The 15,644-nt window shown below is 34.3% G+C and overlaps 1 protein-coding gene across 1 annotated transcript in view; it reads right to left on the reverse strand.

The window, feature by feature from the left end:
* Positions 1-4,204: 4,204 nt before the first annotated feature.
* Positions 4,205-15,644, reverse strand: part of LOC135206881 (uncharacterized) — a 26,637-nt gene continuing 15,197 nt past the window's right edge. The window contains exons 3-5 of the mRNA XM_064238360.1: positions 13,609-13,832; positions 12,745-13,114; positions 4,205-11,865 (exon numbers count right to left, since the gene is read on the reverse strand). Of these exons, the coding sequence (XP_064094430.1) occupies positions 11,671-11,865; positions 12,745-13,114; positions 13,609-13,832 (789 nt within the window). The 3' untranslated portion in view covers positions 4,205-11,670. The remainder of the gene's footprint in view (positions 11,866-12,744; positions 13,115-13,608; positions 13,833-15,644) is intronic.

Here is a 15,644-nt window from a genome sequence, read left to right on the forward strand (position 1 = left end):
TACTTGAAGAAGCAATTTCGGAGGGAAATACCATGACTGACCATAACACTCTCCCTTAATCTTTTTTCTTTCTTTCTTTCTTTTTCTTTATACGACCCATTCGCCCTACTCCTGTCTCCTGTCTGACGCAAGTTTGGGTAATGGTTACGGGAGGTTAGTACTACCCTGTGGGATCAACGGCGCCTGTTTTTCATTGCCAATATAATTCGGCCTTTCTTCCTCCTTTTCATGGGATATTTATACCGTTCAGGTTCAGCACAAATCTTAAGGTCTCCAGATCTAGATCAACTTATGAGTACAAAAAAAAAAAAAAAAAAAAAAAAAAGACATGCGCTTACGCACACACACAAACACACACACTATAATTATATATATATATATATATATATATATATATATAATATATATATATAAGTCTATCACATTTACCGTGATTCATATACATATATCGAACTACAAATGTCCTTTAATATCTAATTCGCTCTAGCCTCGGAATTATATATTTTCATATATGTTTAACCGAGGGGGAATTTATTAAGCGATAATAGAATTGGCGATCGACGGGCGGTGGTTCTCGCCTGACGATCGCCAATTCTATTATCGCTTAATAAATTCCCCCCTCGGTTAAACATATATGAAAATATATTAATTCCGAGGTAGAGCGAATTAGATATTAAAGGACATTTGTAGTTCGATATATTATATATATATATATATATATATATATATATATATATATATATATATATATATTATATATATATATATATATATATATATATATATATATATCATCTTTTTATCAGTAGTTTTAAGCATAGTAGAAAGTTGAGAAATGTAGTTTAGCATCCTAATAAAATCATCCATTTTCTACTATAAGGACCGATGCGTTCTTTATAACAAATATTAAATCAAAGTAAATACAAATTTGTTTACCTCGATATTTGAACTCGTCATAGTCGTATTATAGGATAACTATGTAAACTAGTATACATATAATATTTTTTATCTCTTTACATATTTTTATTGAGTGTTTTTAGAAATGTAAAGTTTTATAAGTGTAGGTAACAGTTCGTAACAACTCGTCGGCTTTACTCTACTCAACTCATAAACCATCGGGATTTGTGAGTGTAGTAGTTCTGGTCCAGGAGAATTCCTTCTACTCTGCCACGAAATGTGACGCATTGCCTCTCGGATTGCATTTCCCTCATTGATTGCTGACACTATGCCTGTGCTGGCATAAGGCCAGCTTCATCTAAAATAAGATAGGTTGCTGCTCCCTGCTGGAAGAGAGGGACCCCAAACAAATAGTAGGTATCAAGTACCTATCTGTCTGGGAGGCTGGGATACTACCTACCTATCAACAATGCCTGATCTAGGTAAGATTTGTTTTCCTTCGTGATTACCTACTACTATTTTTCATGGTTAATGTAAGTAATAGTGACACAGCGGGTATTAGCGAGAAATAGTTTCCTATAGTAGTTTGGTTGCTTATTAACAATTTAACGTTAGTTTTCGGGGCTCGGCGGTAGTAATTAGGTAGTAGCTCAGAATTTACCTTTGAACTCTATCCTACGGTAAGGGGGACACGAACTTACAGTGGCTGGTCAGGCATTTGATGTGGTAAGCCTACACATCAAGTTTCCTTTCTATTTTCTTATGAGAATCATAAAAGCAAGACCCCTCCTTCCTCTAGCAAGGGGAGGGGAGATGTGGGCGATAAGGAAGGAACGTCTCGTTTTTTGGCCTCTATATTCTTCACTGCTTTTCATACGAGCTACGATGCCACACTCATTTCGAAAAGGCCCAGAGGTGTGACTTTTGATCTTGCAGTTCTTAGACTCCAATCAATGTGTCAGAGGCAGGGCACTCCTTGCTCTTTCGACTGGTAGTTACTGCCTAACCACCTTGTTAAAATTTTTAAAGGCCGTAATCCCAGCTATGCTGCTTGTAGCTAATTCCTATTGTAAGGACCTTGGGTTTATATACCTAGTTAGGAAAAATACAATTTACTTTAAAAGATTATGATTTTTTACAGGCTATGAAGAAAATGTATTGATAGCATATAAATTCATTTTTATAAGTTATGATGGCATATAAATGCAAATTAGAAATCACTTTCCTATTCACTTGATTATATTATAAATGTCAGGGCATAGTATTTCTTATACTATGATGAAATAGTTTTAGCGCAAAACTCAGCTTTTTAACTGCCATAATTTCAAATTAATTTGCAAACTTACATAAAAATATAAATGCAAATTTTTGGTAAAATATCAAAATCAAGAAATCACATTTCTATTCACTTTATTACAGTTCCCCCCTGTATACGCAGATGGGTCCCAGACACCCCTCCCCCAACGCATAACTAGAACCTGGAAATACTTGAAACCCCTATTAAAATGCTTAAAACTGCCTATTTTGTGAGTTAAAACTCAAGAAAAACCCACTTAATATGTTTATACCCATTTTTTTTAATAGTTTAACCACAAAATGTGATTTCATGATGAAATTGATAAGAAAAAAAAAAAACAGGAATTTGTGGATATTTCTCATAGAAAAATACCATGAATAGGTAAATTTTCACGAGTAATGGGGGTATATGTTCCAGAGAAAAATCCGTGAGGGTGGAGTCTGCGCGAATCTGGTGTGTGATAAGTGGTTTGTATGGTGCATTTACGTTGCATGAAACCAGTGGTTATTCAGCAACGGGACCAACGGCTTTACGTGACTTCCGAACCACGTTGAGTGAACTTCTATCACCAGAAATACACATCTCTCACTCCTCAATGGAATGGCCGAGAATCGAACCCGCGACCACCGAGGTGGGACGCTAATACCACACCAACCACGCCACTGAGGCGCTATTTTGTAAATTTAAGGGCATATTTCTATGACAAAATAGCTGTTATGCAAAAATGAGCCTTCTAACTGTTATAGTTTCATAGTCATTACAATATAAGCATAATTTTTTTTGCTGCTTTCTCAAAACTTAGTTTTTAAAAATTGAATTCTTGTATCTCAAGAAGACAACCAAATTCAGTGAAACTTTTACAGTGTAGTACCATAATTATATATCTTTATTTTCATACAGGGAATTTATTTTTTTATACATACTATTTTCAAAGTGATGCCATAATTTTTTTCAAATGCAAAAAAGATTAACTTACAAGTCAAATTTCTGAATTTCTCTATTTAAAAAATTTCACCCTATTTAAAAAATTTCATTATTAGTTGAAGAATAAATGGTAAAAATTTTAAGCACTTACTTTATATAGAGGCAGTCTCCCGGTTTCATTGATCCAGTTTTATGGTACTTGTCTAGCTATATAAAATCGTATTGGCACCATAAGCGCCACAAATCGCCGAGTTTCGGTTAATGGTGGTTTTTGCTATTCGGCAACCCCCCAGGGAACAGAACCCCCACCAATAACTGGAGACTGCCTGTAATGGGGTCTTATGAAGTCAGCATTCCCCCTTAAAGGGAATGAGATATACCATGTGAGATTATAGTCGATATGGTTGAGGTACGGATGTTAGATGAGGATGAACTGTCTTCAGTATGAAGTAGGGACGGTTGAGTGTCAGGAATAACAGGTGAGTCATCATCTGTAGAAGGGAAGTCGAAAGGTGAGGAGGGTTAGGAAGGCAAGGTCAAGGATACTTTTTCTCTGTACAGAGGTCGAGTGGAAGGTTGGTTGGGGAAGGAGACAGGTAGCAATTCTGTGCAAGTTGGCAAGGGGCGGAGAGGACAGTTGGAGGGTTGTGGACCTTAAGAGTAGTATGATGGACAGTAGCATATTTTGTGAGGGAGGAGGTGGAGGGTGAGGTTGGCTTTGGGATTGTGATAAAGGGTTGATTTATGTAGCCCAATCCTCAATGGCCTTCATGGTTTCTGGAGTCTAGGCTGCAAGGTTTTTCCTTGAGAGCCCTCCATAAAGGAGTAAAGCCAAAAAAGAGAAAAACAAGGACTATGCCCTATGGCATCCAGGAGGCTGTTAAAGACTACCCCAAACATGGTCTTCTATGCTCGCAACATGGACATTCACACTCTAAGTAGGGTGGGGGAGGGTCCAGGTGAAGGCTAAATGGTTCACCCCCACCTCAGCATAAGGCCTTGGTCCCTAGCCCTGAGGCCCCTCCACAAGGTGCTAGAAGACAAGTTGGGGAGGGTGGCAACAAGGATATAAATAATATACATAAATTACAACAAAAATTATTATTTCATCTTTTTTGAGTTTACATGTGTGAACACCTAAGTATAAAAGTAACAAGTGTTATACATTACAGTATATTAATCTTAATAATCATATGAGAAAAAAAAAATGGAAATGTATCAAACAATTTCAATCTACAGATGAAATACAAACCTATGTACACTTTATACCGAACAGTCTTGTAAGACCTGATATTTAGCAAACAAGAACTGCACTGAAGCCTAAAAACATGGTCCCCAACATAGATAAATTCTAAACAACATTGTTCGAAAAAATTTACTAATATTAATTTGATGAAATAAATTTCTAAAATAATTGGAATTTTGGATTTTTAAGCACAAACCTAAAAAAATAAATAAAAATATAAAAATAAAACTACAAAAATGACACATTTTCCACACAGTGCAATAAACATATCTATCCTTATATTTTCATTCACAATGCACTCAATTCTCCTACTTATTATATTCCGTTTTATGCACAAAAACATCATAAAGAAACGCTTGCACATTACACTATACAGTACTCATTAATGTTTTCATCTCGAAAATTTTGCAATTGTGCATGCTGCGTAAACATTTCTTTCACATCTACGAATACCCATAAAATCACAGAAAAAAATTGCTTAAAAGCTCTAGAACATAATTCAATCAATACCCATATACTCTAAAATGGATTCAACATAAAAATTTCAACTTGCAATACATCTAAAGATGCAGCAAAAGTATTGATTAATGCCACAGCAGTTTCAGACAGCATTCCTAAAACTACTAAACCCATCAAGTAGAATCATATTCAAAGTTTGACTTTCATACCATAATTTCCTATGTGATAACATTTATTTATGCATCCATACCGCAATATCATTATAAAAAGTTACAAATTCACATGCCATTAAAAAATACCTCACCAAAATAAATCAGTTGTGTATAGTTTTAGAGAAATTACATTGTTTTAAACAAGTCAGGAATAATAGTACACGTTTTCCCTTTCCATAACATTATCCAGAATCACAAGATTTCAGAACAGTTTTCTGAATAATGTCACAAATTTTGAACTTTGTCATCAACAGACCTTTGAAAGATGAACAGCACAATGAACAACGGCAACAGTTGTGGCAGTACCTAAACATCCCACTAACAAAAGAAGACATAAAATAGAATGTTTAAATTATGTTAAGTTTTGATAAATTATGTTAAGTTTTGATAGAGTATCTAGCTGCTCAGTTATGGCACATGCAATACCATCAAGTAGTTTGAAAATTTATCAACTTTACTGGACTATGGAAAGTCAATTTATTTTAGGCTATTGTATACACAATTTATCTATAAAGAGAATAAGAAAAATATACACCTTAGGTCACACTTCCTAAGGAACTGCCCAAATGAAAGACTACACCTTACACATCATAAATTAAACTAGAATAAAGATAATTTTGTATGCATTTCTAGTACAGATATGTATAGGAAACCTTCCAATATTTCATTCATAAAACTTGATATTGTATTAAATCAAAACTGGGAAGTAAGGTATCCTTCGGTAAGCAATTAAAGTATAGGGACCTTCATGTAAAACTTCTTATATATTTTAAATCCCATATTCTTATATACTACTATTGCATACCATCTTAGTAAAAGTGAAGAATTATAGTAAAAGTGAAGAATTATACGTATTTCATCAATATTCAGCTATCACTCTGTGTATATTGTAAATCTCAAAAAAAAAAAAAAAAAAAAAAAAAAAAAAAAAAAAAAAAATTAACTACAAGATTATCTGCACTGTAATTTGTTAAAAATCTACATCAAAATTTAGACACTAGATCAAGAAAATGCCTAAAAGTATGCAGACCAATGAAAAAAAAGAAGGTTATGAAATGGGAACACTGCATTCTAAAAATATACAGAGCAGTACTCACAATTCAAAAATTAAATTTCAATAAATTCCATTAATCAGTGTCCATAAAAAAATAAAAATATGTAGTAGTTCCTTCAAATAATCATCCCATATAGGACCTGAATTCAAATGTTTAGGCAATCAGAAAGTGGTTAGATAACTAATTCAGGTTGAATGTACACAAGAATTTACATTATCAAAACTGGATCCAAATTTATTTAAAGCTCACAAACATCAATAATCAAGATCAAATAATCTGAACCTTGGCTTAGTTAGCCTTAAGCTAAACAGCAAAAACTTATGAGCATAAAAAGGCCTCTACAAAAGAAATGAAAGGTCATTCATTAAGCATCTACAATTACACATGAAGCATTTCCTTTAATATGGCTAGTGCTCTAGACAATATAATAAAAGCATATATGTAAGCACTTTGTCATCATCACATACACAACAATCTTGCAGTAATAAACATGAGAAAATAAATTCCTTACAAAGTGAGGTTTCATGATAAACTGAACATCAGTCCAGAACCATGTGCAGTGCAAAATATAAACTAGATTGCATTAAAGTAACCTTTCATGATTCAAAACTAGACTGCATTAAAATATCTTTCATGATTCAAAGCTCAGTCAACTACAAACACTACTGAGCAATAAGACCAATTTAACAACTATACAAAATATGACTTGTTAAAAGTTCCTGCAACTTAAAAGGTAGTTACTGCAATATCTCATCTCTCTTCAAAGGCAGGATGAAAGTCAAATGACAAGTAACACTAATCCGTCAAAACAAACTTCCCTGACGAGAGACTAAATATCTCTTCGATAAAAATATTCACCTGTTGATAATCTGTGTTGTACTACAGATCACCTGATATCTCTAGGTAATTACATCATCATCAAAGAGTTGTCACTAAGAGGAAAGAATGCAGGCAAAAAAAGTATCTCAACGTTGAGAACTTACACAACACAAAAAGAGGAAAGAGGTTAAAAATCAAATGAAGACCCTTCTCATCCTGGATGAAACTGACATAAAGCACAATCGACCAAAGTCTTGCTTACAAAGTATAGCAACTGATCCTCTGCCACGGGAACTCAGCATACTAAAACATTAAATACTAAATGACAGAAAAGTTTTGCTGTAATCATTTCATTTGTACCAGAAGGATGACATATGTTGAGGAAATACAACCTTTCTTAAAGCTATGGATAATCATGAATTAATAGTTGAAACCAGTTTATTAGTTTCATTATTAAATAACCAGACTTAAGGATGTATGCCTTTACATATAGTATTGCACATTTTTCTCTGTATAAAAAGAAATCCCAAAACTTAGGAAAGACCTCACTTGCAAACCCCAACAAAATATTGAAAGAACAATCTCCTCAAATCTTTTGACAAACAATGCTTCAGTACCTCAGAACATTATACCTCCAGGTAAGATGTAATTCAGCCAACAAAAAAACAAAATAAGCAATTTCAAATAACAAAATGCATGATATTTCCTTCAATTTTCCAGCTGAGCAGCACAAAACACCAATTTACAGTGCATCCTTCTACAAATAATAAGCAAAGTAAACTAAATATACTGCATTAACTACAGCTATCTGAACAGCACATACTATTTGGAAAACAAACAAAAATGTGCCTAAGATAAGGGTATATCAGCTTCACAAAACACATGAAAAAAAAATTTAATGTAAATCAATATAAACTTATGAGCAACAAGTACTCTAATCTTTACACAGTAACTAACCAAGACCTTTTAAATACACAAAAACATGGACAATTAAAACTTGTAATATGACAAATTTTCTAAGACAATTTGTATTTTTATAGCTACAAACCTCAGGTCTTAACAATAGGATAATTTCTTGCGCCTAGCTGGATCTAGTTAAAAAACAGATGAAAGCAAGGAATCTTGTGATATCTGGCAACACATGCGTAGATCAGGTGAAGGATGGTCGAAGACCATTCACCTATGATCACTATGTATTCGTACTTAACAGTGGCACTGAAATTCTTCTATACTATTAACCAAATTTACCACAAACCAATCTTATTGTTATTTACTCATTATATAAAAAAAAAGCATGGCAAGAAGCATTTGTAATTTATGCCACTTTCATCATTTATATACTACTATGCAAAATATTTAATCACCATTTCTAGTAACCAAATTTCTCATACTAGAGCATATGAAATTGCAGTGAGAGCTATTTATCTCAAAATATGGAGACTTCTACAAATAAATTTTTATATATCATAGCTTAAACAATAATGCTTTTTTATAGGTCAAGGAAATACACAGACAAAACTTTGAAGAGGAGTTATCAATGTGTGAGTATTTAGCACATGTGGAGCAGAAGGTAGATCTCGCCTTTCAATCCAACTCAAGTCTGTGTCACTGCACATCTGACAATGGGAATATGGGGCTGGGTTTTTTTGTATGGTGCTTTTACGTTGCATGGAACCGGTGGTTATTCAGCAACGGGACCAACGGCTTTACGTGACTTCTGAACCACGTCGAAAGTGAACTTCTATCACCAGAAATACACATCTCTCACTCTTCAATGGAATGGCCGAGAATCAAACCCACAACCACCGAGGTGGGACGCTAATACCATACCAACCACGCCGCTGAGGCGCTTAATATGGGGCTGGGAGGAGAAACAGGAAACCTGTATTTCTAACAATACTTCAAATGTATGACTGAAAGAGTTTGGCTTAAGCCTAATTACACTTGAGTAGTAACACTAGACATTGTGAAAAGAATATAGTACTTGTTTACAATATCTCTCTTTAATTACTCACTAAGCCTGTTGCAAGGAAAAAATTGATCCACACAAATTTCTAATGGTATCCTCAGGAGATAGTATTATCCATGTGCAATACAGAAACAGATAACCCTTAAGTTGCCTGGGATGCCATAATGGGTGAATGAGATGAGGACTGTGGGAATGACAAAAGAATTCTGAGCCTGGAAGCCTCCCCAGATGCAGGAACAACTTATCCTGCTGCTCCCACCAGTCCTAATGAGTATCTATCCATTTTTGAATCCATGCCAACAACACCATATTAATACTATCCTGATTACATTTAATATATATAATAAAAAATGGCTCTTATTTCATGTCTCTATCAACTTTAAAATGATCACCTTCCCCCTTTGTCACTGTACCACCACTCCGGACTATGGAGAGCCTCAATCTCCTGAGAATAGCCTAAGACGGACATCATGGCAAAATATGACGTAGAAAGATCCCCTTTCAACGATATTTAGGGTCTGCAATGAAGTTAGTTTGTTAAACAAGAAGTTAACTGACTCACTGCAAAGATACAGTATGATGCAAAAAAAGTGGCTTGCTCCAATGATTCAAGTGGAGCTTTAGAAAGTTCCCACTGGGAGCTTTTACAAGATCAGTTCCTTTGGTCTCAAAACTTGCAACAAAGCTAACCTATTGCTCTTGATTACGGATACAAAAATGCTATTTGGATATTGCCAATGTTCCGCTTGGCCTGCTATGAAAATTGCCTGACTGAGTAACCAAAGGGCTATGAGGGTTATCAATGTCATACTGATGTTGCTGGTCAACAAAATTCATCCAGCACCTTCCCCAGAAGGGTCATGGGAATAAAGGCAAAAACTCCTAGTTTATCCCAAGGGTTCATTATCTGAACTTTCAAGCAGTCAGTTCCCAGCAGGAATGAACAATAAACCAAGAGCCTGTTGCTATGACTCATGGTAAACTAATCCACCACCAGGGTCCCAGGCCATAGTTGCCAAACTGGTGCCTTTTGCTCAAGTGTCTACAACTACAGTGTGTTTTTCAGGCACAGAGGACAATTCCTATCGTAGCTACACAAACATCACCTGTGCCACCAATTCTTGCTGGTACAGTAGGTAAGGTCAGACATAAAATAAACTTCAAGTGATACTCAACACTTGCAGCATGCAAGATATATAACCCTTGTGAAACAAAGTAAATTATACAACTGTGAAAAACAAAAAAAAATTATACCAAAGTAAAACTACTTAAGGAAGAACAATGTTTTTCTTTCGCCACAAAACTCTACATCTTAATATAAAAACCCTAGGTTAGCTACACTCCACTAACACAACAAGTAACTGCTAAAACCCCCTGAGATGCCTAGAAACCAAACATGAAAGTCTAAAAAGGAGAATATAATTTAACCTGAAATTCTCCCCAAGTAAAATGAAAACACACTAAAAGCTTCTTTGCAAATTTAGGCACTTACACCAGAAGAGGAGAGTTGAAATGACTCTGATTCTGATGAATAAAACAGAAAGGTTAAATGGTCAGTTGATGATATAACAAAAGACAAAAGAATAAAGGATGAGTGGTAAAGTTTAGTGAAAAAGGTTGAAAAGCAATTCTTTACCAAACAAATCATGCCTGGGGAAACAATACATTTGCCAAATGAAATCTGAGATAATCTGACTTACCAATGTCTTGTAGCTATATGTACTGTACATTCCCACAACAGTAACTTCCTCTCCGAAGTTTTCATCAGTGCTTTTTGTTGACAAATGAAAAAGCATTCTAAGTAATGGGGTTAAAATCAACTGAAATTTATATCCAGAATTTAAAAAAATTGTTTCTGCAATTGAAATCTATGCAAAACTCCTCAAATTTCTTTTACGAGTACTATATATATATATACATATATAGTATACTGAGCTTTAAGGATTAAAGGCATACTGAATTTGTAACTTTTGCACCAAGAAACCTAACAACCATAAATATTGAAATAGAATATACTGTTCTACCAAGAACCCACCCCGACATTAGAATACACACTCTTAACATAACAGTAATCACAATTAAACACTTCATTGCCTTGTTTTACTATGCATTATCGATCATCCAAAATGCTGGCTGCATCTATTTAAGTAATATTCTCTACATATACCATAAAACTTTATCAACAGCCAAATTGTGAGCCCCAATAATAAAACCGACACAAAAAATATCAGAAATGTTGAGAGACATGGAATAAAGCCCACTGAAAAAATCCCTAATGTATTTCTATTCATATGAATCTAACTATAGCATATTCAGAATCTTCAATAACTGCAAATACAGTAGTGTACCTCAACTTGTTCATTTTACTAATTACTAGTTACAGTATTTAGTTTTCTGTAAAGGCAATGGCAGTGTTATCACATAGAATAGATACGCAAGTAATAGTGTAACAATATCTTGCTATATCTAGGCTTAGTCACAAATATTAACAGCTTTATACAGAAGTAGTGTACTGATCTAACTGCATAAATAATCAAGGATTGACTGCATTTCCGATACATTGTAAGATATAAAAGATAAAATAAAATTTTTGATATGCTTATTGAAAATGGAACAATCAGAAATATATTAACGTGTCCACTTGAATGGTTATGGTTATTTTTTATTCAGACTTAATACATGCATATTAAAAAGTCAAGGAAGACAGAAGAAAACTATATTGAGTGATTCTACACTGATATCACTTTCCAACTCAAAAGTTCAATGGTAGAAGTGTTTGTACTTTTTACTTATCATTCTTTATCGCAGTTGTCCATGAAGTCTAAAGGGGGTAGCTCTAAGGGAGCCAGATCAGGGAAACTTGGAGGGTCAGGAGAGAATTCACTCAGCGGTGAAAACACAAATGGTGAACAACTGGAGTCAGCCATGGCCCTCATCCGTCGCTTTTCTCCCTCATACTGTTCGCATTTGCTCTGCAATTCTCTAACCTGAAAAAACATTTGCAGATGTAGTTCACAAATTCTACAGAACCAATCTGTGCTGCATAGATATTATAAAAAAAAATTACCATTGCATAATACAAAGTAAAAACTGAAAATATGGCAGGAGGGAAGAGGGGGGTGTTGTTGCAGATCTTTGCAATGTTTAATGATAGGCTAGTGTATACTTTAACAATAACACAAAATATTATTTTAACATGGTTATCTTCCACTAAGTTATTATTATTATATTGGTAGTTTAAGCAACATCAACCTTATAAGCTGGCCTTAATGAATATATTAGATCTTATTTAATACACAATAGTTTCATTAAAGATCTATGGAATGAAAATGCTAAAGATTCTTAACACCTAGCTTATTAACAATAAGTAATCAGTACTTGATACTTTATGAACTGAAAACTGAACAATAACAAATACGTAAGTTTGGTTGAAAGTGGTATTCATACTTTGTAAATAAAAACAAAATTACAAAATAACATTATTTTATGGCCTAGAATTATCACTGCTTCAGAACAGCTTTTTACTTTTTAAAAAATTCTTGTACATTTAGTTACAATGTTGCTAAATTAAAGACTAGTAACAATGACAAGACACTGGTATAACCAATTACTGCTGCTAGACAATAAGTGAAAACAGAGCTGCCAACCTTAATACGTCTCAAATACAATCTTCCTCTAGACTGCAATACGATGCCAAATGGGTTCATGTCAGTCTAAAACTGAAAAATTAAAAACTAGGAATTCACAATTTTCTGAAAACCAAATAAAGGTAGAAAACAAGAATATCTATGAAAATATTAAACAAGTATATCTATGAAAATCCAAAAAGAGATTGACGACCTAAAGCCTTCATGATAATAACTAACCTGGCTTCTAAGGTGGATGTTTTCTTTTTCCATTTGAGCAAGTTCTGTCATTAACTGAGTTATAAGGTCATTTTGGTGATCGCGTAATGTCCGCAATTCTTCAACAATGAGAGAATTGTCTTTTTCTCGTTTCACTCCCAAAGAATATTGCCCACTAGTTTCCTGCACTTTTTCAGTGGAACCTGTAGGTGTTGAAGCTTTGTCCTTTTCTGTAGAAGAAGTGGGAGATGAAGCTTTAACAGTCTCGGATGAAGAACTTTGTTCTTTCATTTCGCAGGATGCTTCATCTCTTAACAGCTGCTTCTCTTCTTTGCTTAGTTCAATATCTGGTATCAAGAGAGAAAACAGTGACTCTGTTTTCTCAGTGTTCCTGAAAGTAACATAATTATTAAATTATTCAGGTGGGTAAATTTTTTTTTTTCCACGGAAAAATTGTATTAAATATGGAGATAGATCTCAGATACCCTTAATGAATAATACAAACCCAAAGCTTTCTCACTTGTAGAATGCAAAACTCAAACTTTATCCAGACAGAATAAGAACTAAAGCCCCCAGTCCCCAAATTGAGAACAGACCAATACAAAAAATCATCAATACATATTAATGCATAACAAGCTGAGACTATAGCTACTGTACCTAATAAGGGAAGAGTGCACTAAAGAAAATAAAGAAAATAGAATCAATTCTTTATTTCTTTGCTCCTCGACTCTAGTGATAAAAAGGATTAACTACAGGTTCAATGATTACCAGAAAAACTCTAATGATCACTAACAATGTGAATACGGATAATGTAATTATGTTCTATGCAAAGTGTAATTATTATTCAACAATTTTGCATTGAACAAAAAGCTTTACTAAACTTACTTTGTCAGTTCTAAAGTTATTGCCTGCAATCTTTTGGACGGGTGAGCAGTAAGACCTCCAATATTATTCCCACTACCAATTTTCAATCTCTGGTTTTCCATTGCCTTAGCATACTTCTCCCGTTGCTTGCTCCTAAACCTGTTGTAAAAGAAATTATTCATCAAGTTGCTGCAGTATTTCCAAACCTTCTTGTCGTTTGGAGGAAGGGCAAGTGGGAAGTGGAGCTGCCAAATAAAAATTTTCTCAATCAATTTATTTAGTATTTGAAAGCACTACAGAGCTAAAAAAAAAAAAAAAACTTTTTGAAATAATCAGTGCCAGACACTTTTCATCATATCAAAACCAGTCATACCACTTTACAATGAGTAACGATGCAAGCATGGCTTTTTTTTTTGTGACACAGATTTTGAGCTACTTTGCCAGTTCTCTTAATGGATTCACATCCAAGCTAAGCTGCCTTTGTGGCATGTAGAGGTCAAATTCAAATTTAGGAAAATGACGAGTATATCTTGGAATAAAAATCTCTATTAATTAAAATGATACTTTAGTACATACTTTAATTTGGATAAAAGGAAAAAGGAAAAAAATTATATGTACAGTGATCCCCAACTTTATGCAGGAATAAGTTCCAGACCTTACTGCGGAAATGCAAAAATCCCCTCTAAAAATGCCAAATACCCAGTACCCCTAAAATTAAAGTGCTTATAACTGTCTATTTTAACATTTCATGCTTAATTTGATAGTTCAAACAAAAATATACCTTAAATTATCATACTAAAACAATTTAATATAATTTCAAACAGAAATACACCCCTAATCATCCTAGGTCATCTTAGATTAGTATATTCATTATACAGTACAATATACATTGCATACATGTGTACAGTAAAAAACTATTTACTATAGACTGCTTGTACTTGGTAATTGCAGTTTGGGTAGGTATGAATGAAACATTCCACTTGCAGAAAAGCAGTATTTCTGCAATGCTACATTGTTTTCAACTCTGTGGCCTTCATACTTTTTATAAACTTAGTGTATATTAGCACAGGCTTGGACTTTGAGGTAGCTACAATTATTTGTCTTCTGGAGAAATCTGCATCCCCTTAGACTTACTAATATAAATGACCATGGCTGCTCAAGTCTCCAGTAACCTACAATGGAAAAAAATCATAGGCAGCTGGCATCTGCATATGAGTTCTGGTCTTCCTTCAGCAAAATAATTGAGAGTGAATCTATTAAGTAATAAATATATAGATTTAACAGTTTTAACTAGTCTTGATTTTTTGGCAGTTACCATTACTGAAAGAATGGTGTAATATTCCAGCAACCTATGACTACACATAGTCACAATTATGAATGTAATGATTAGGAATATTCTGCACTATAGGGATCATTAAACGATCAATCTTCGTTACCTTTTTATAAAAAAATGTTATTGTCATGATGCAATAAAGTTTGTTCATACTTACCTGGCAGATATATATATAGCTGTATTCTCCGAAGTCCGACAGAATTTCAGAACTCCCGGCACACGCAGTGGGCGGCCAGGTGGTTAGTACCCATTCCCGCCGCTGGGAGGCGGATATCAGGAACCATTCCCATTTTCTATTCAGATTTTTCATACCACTGTCCCCTGAGGGGAGGTGGGTGGGTACTTAATTATATATATCTGCCAGGTAAGTATGAACAAACTTTATTGTATCATGACAATAACATTTTGTTCATGAAACTTACCTGTCAGATATATATATAGCTGAATCCCACCATTGGAGGTGGGAAGGGACAGAATAGAAGGATTTAGGAAACAAATTACATGCAGATGATTGACATCTTGGTTCCTTACCTGTTAGCACAGCTGACTTCGTGATTACTGTCACCCAAGTCTGCTTCTGCTTTACTAGTCTCCAGCATGTTTACCTATATAGCTGGTGAGTTCTAGATGATCTGTCAACGGAGCGTGACCACAATGTGACTAGACCATATTGACGATACTGTGAGGGCAACGAAGCTAAAAACACCACCTGACCTAACCTATC

The sequence above is a fragment of the Macrobrachium nipponense genome, chromosome 31, assembly GCF_015104395.2.
Source record: "Macrobrachium nipponense isolate FS-2020 chromosome 31, ASM1510439v2, whole genome shotgun sequence".
NCBI lineage: Eukaryota > Metazoa > Arthropoda > Malacostraca > Decapoda > Palaemonidae > Macrobrachium > Macrobrachium nipponense.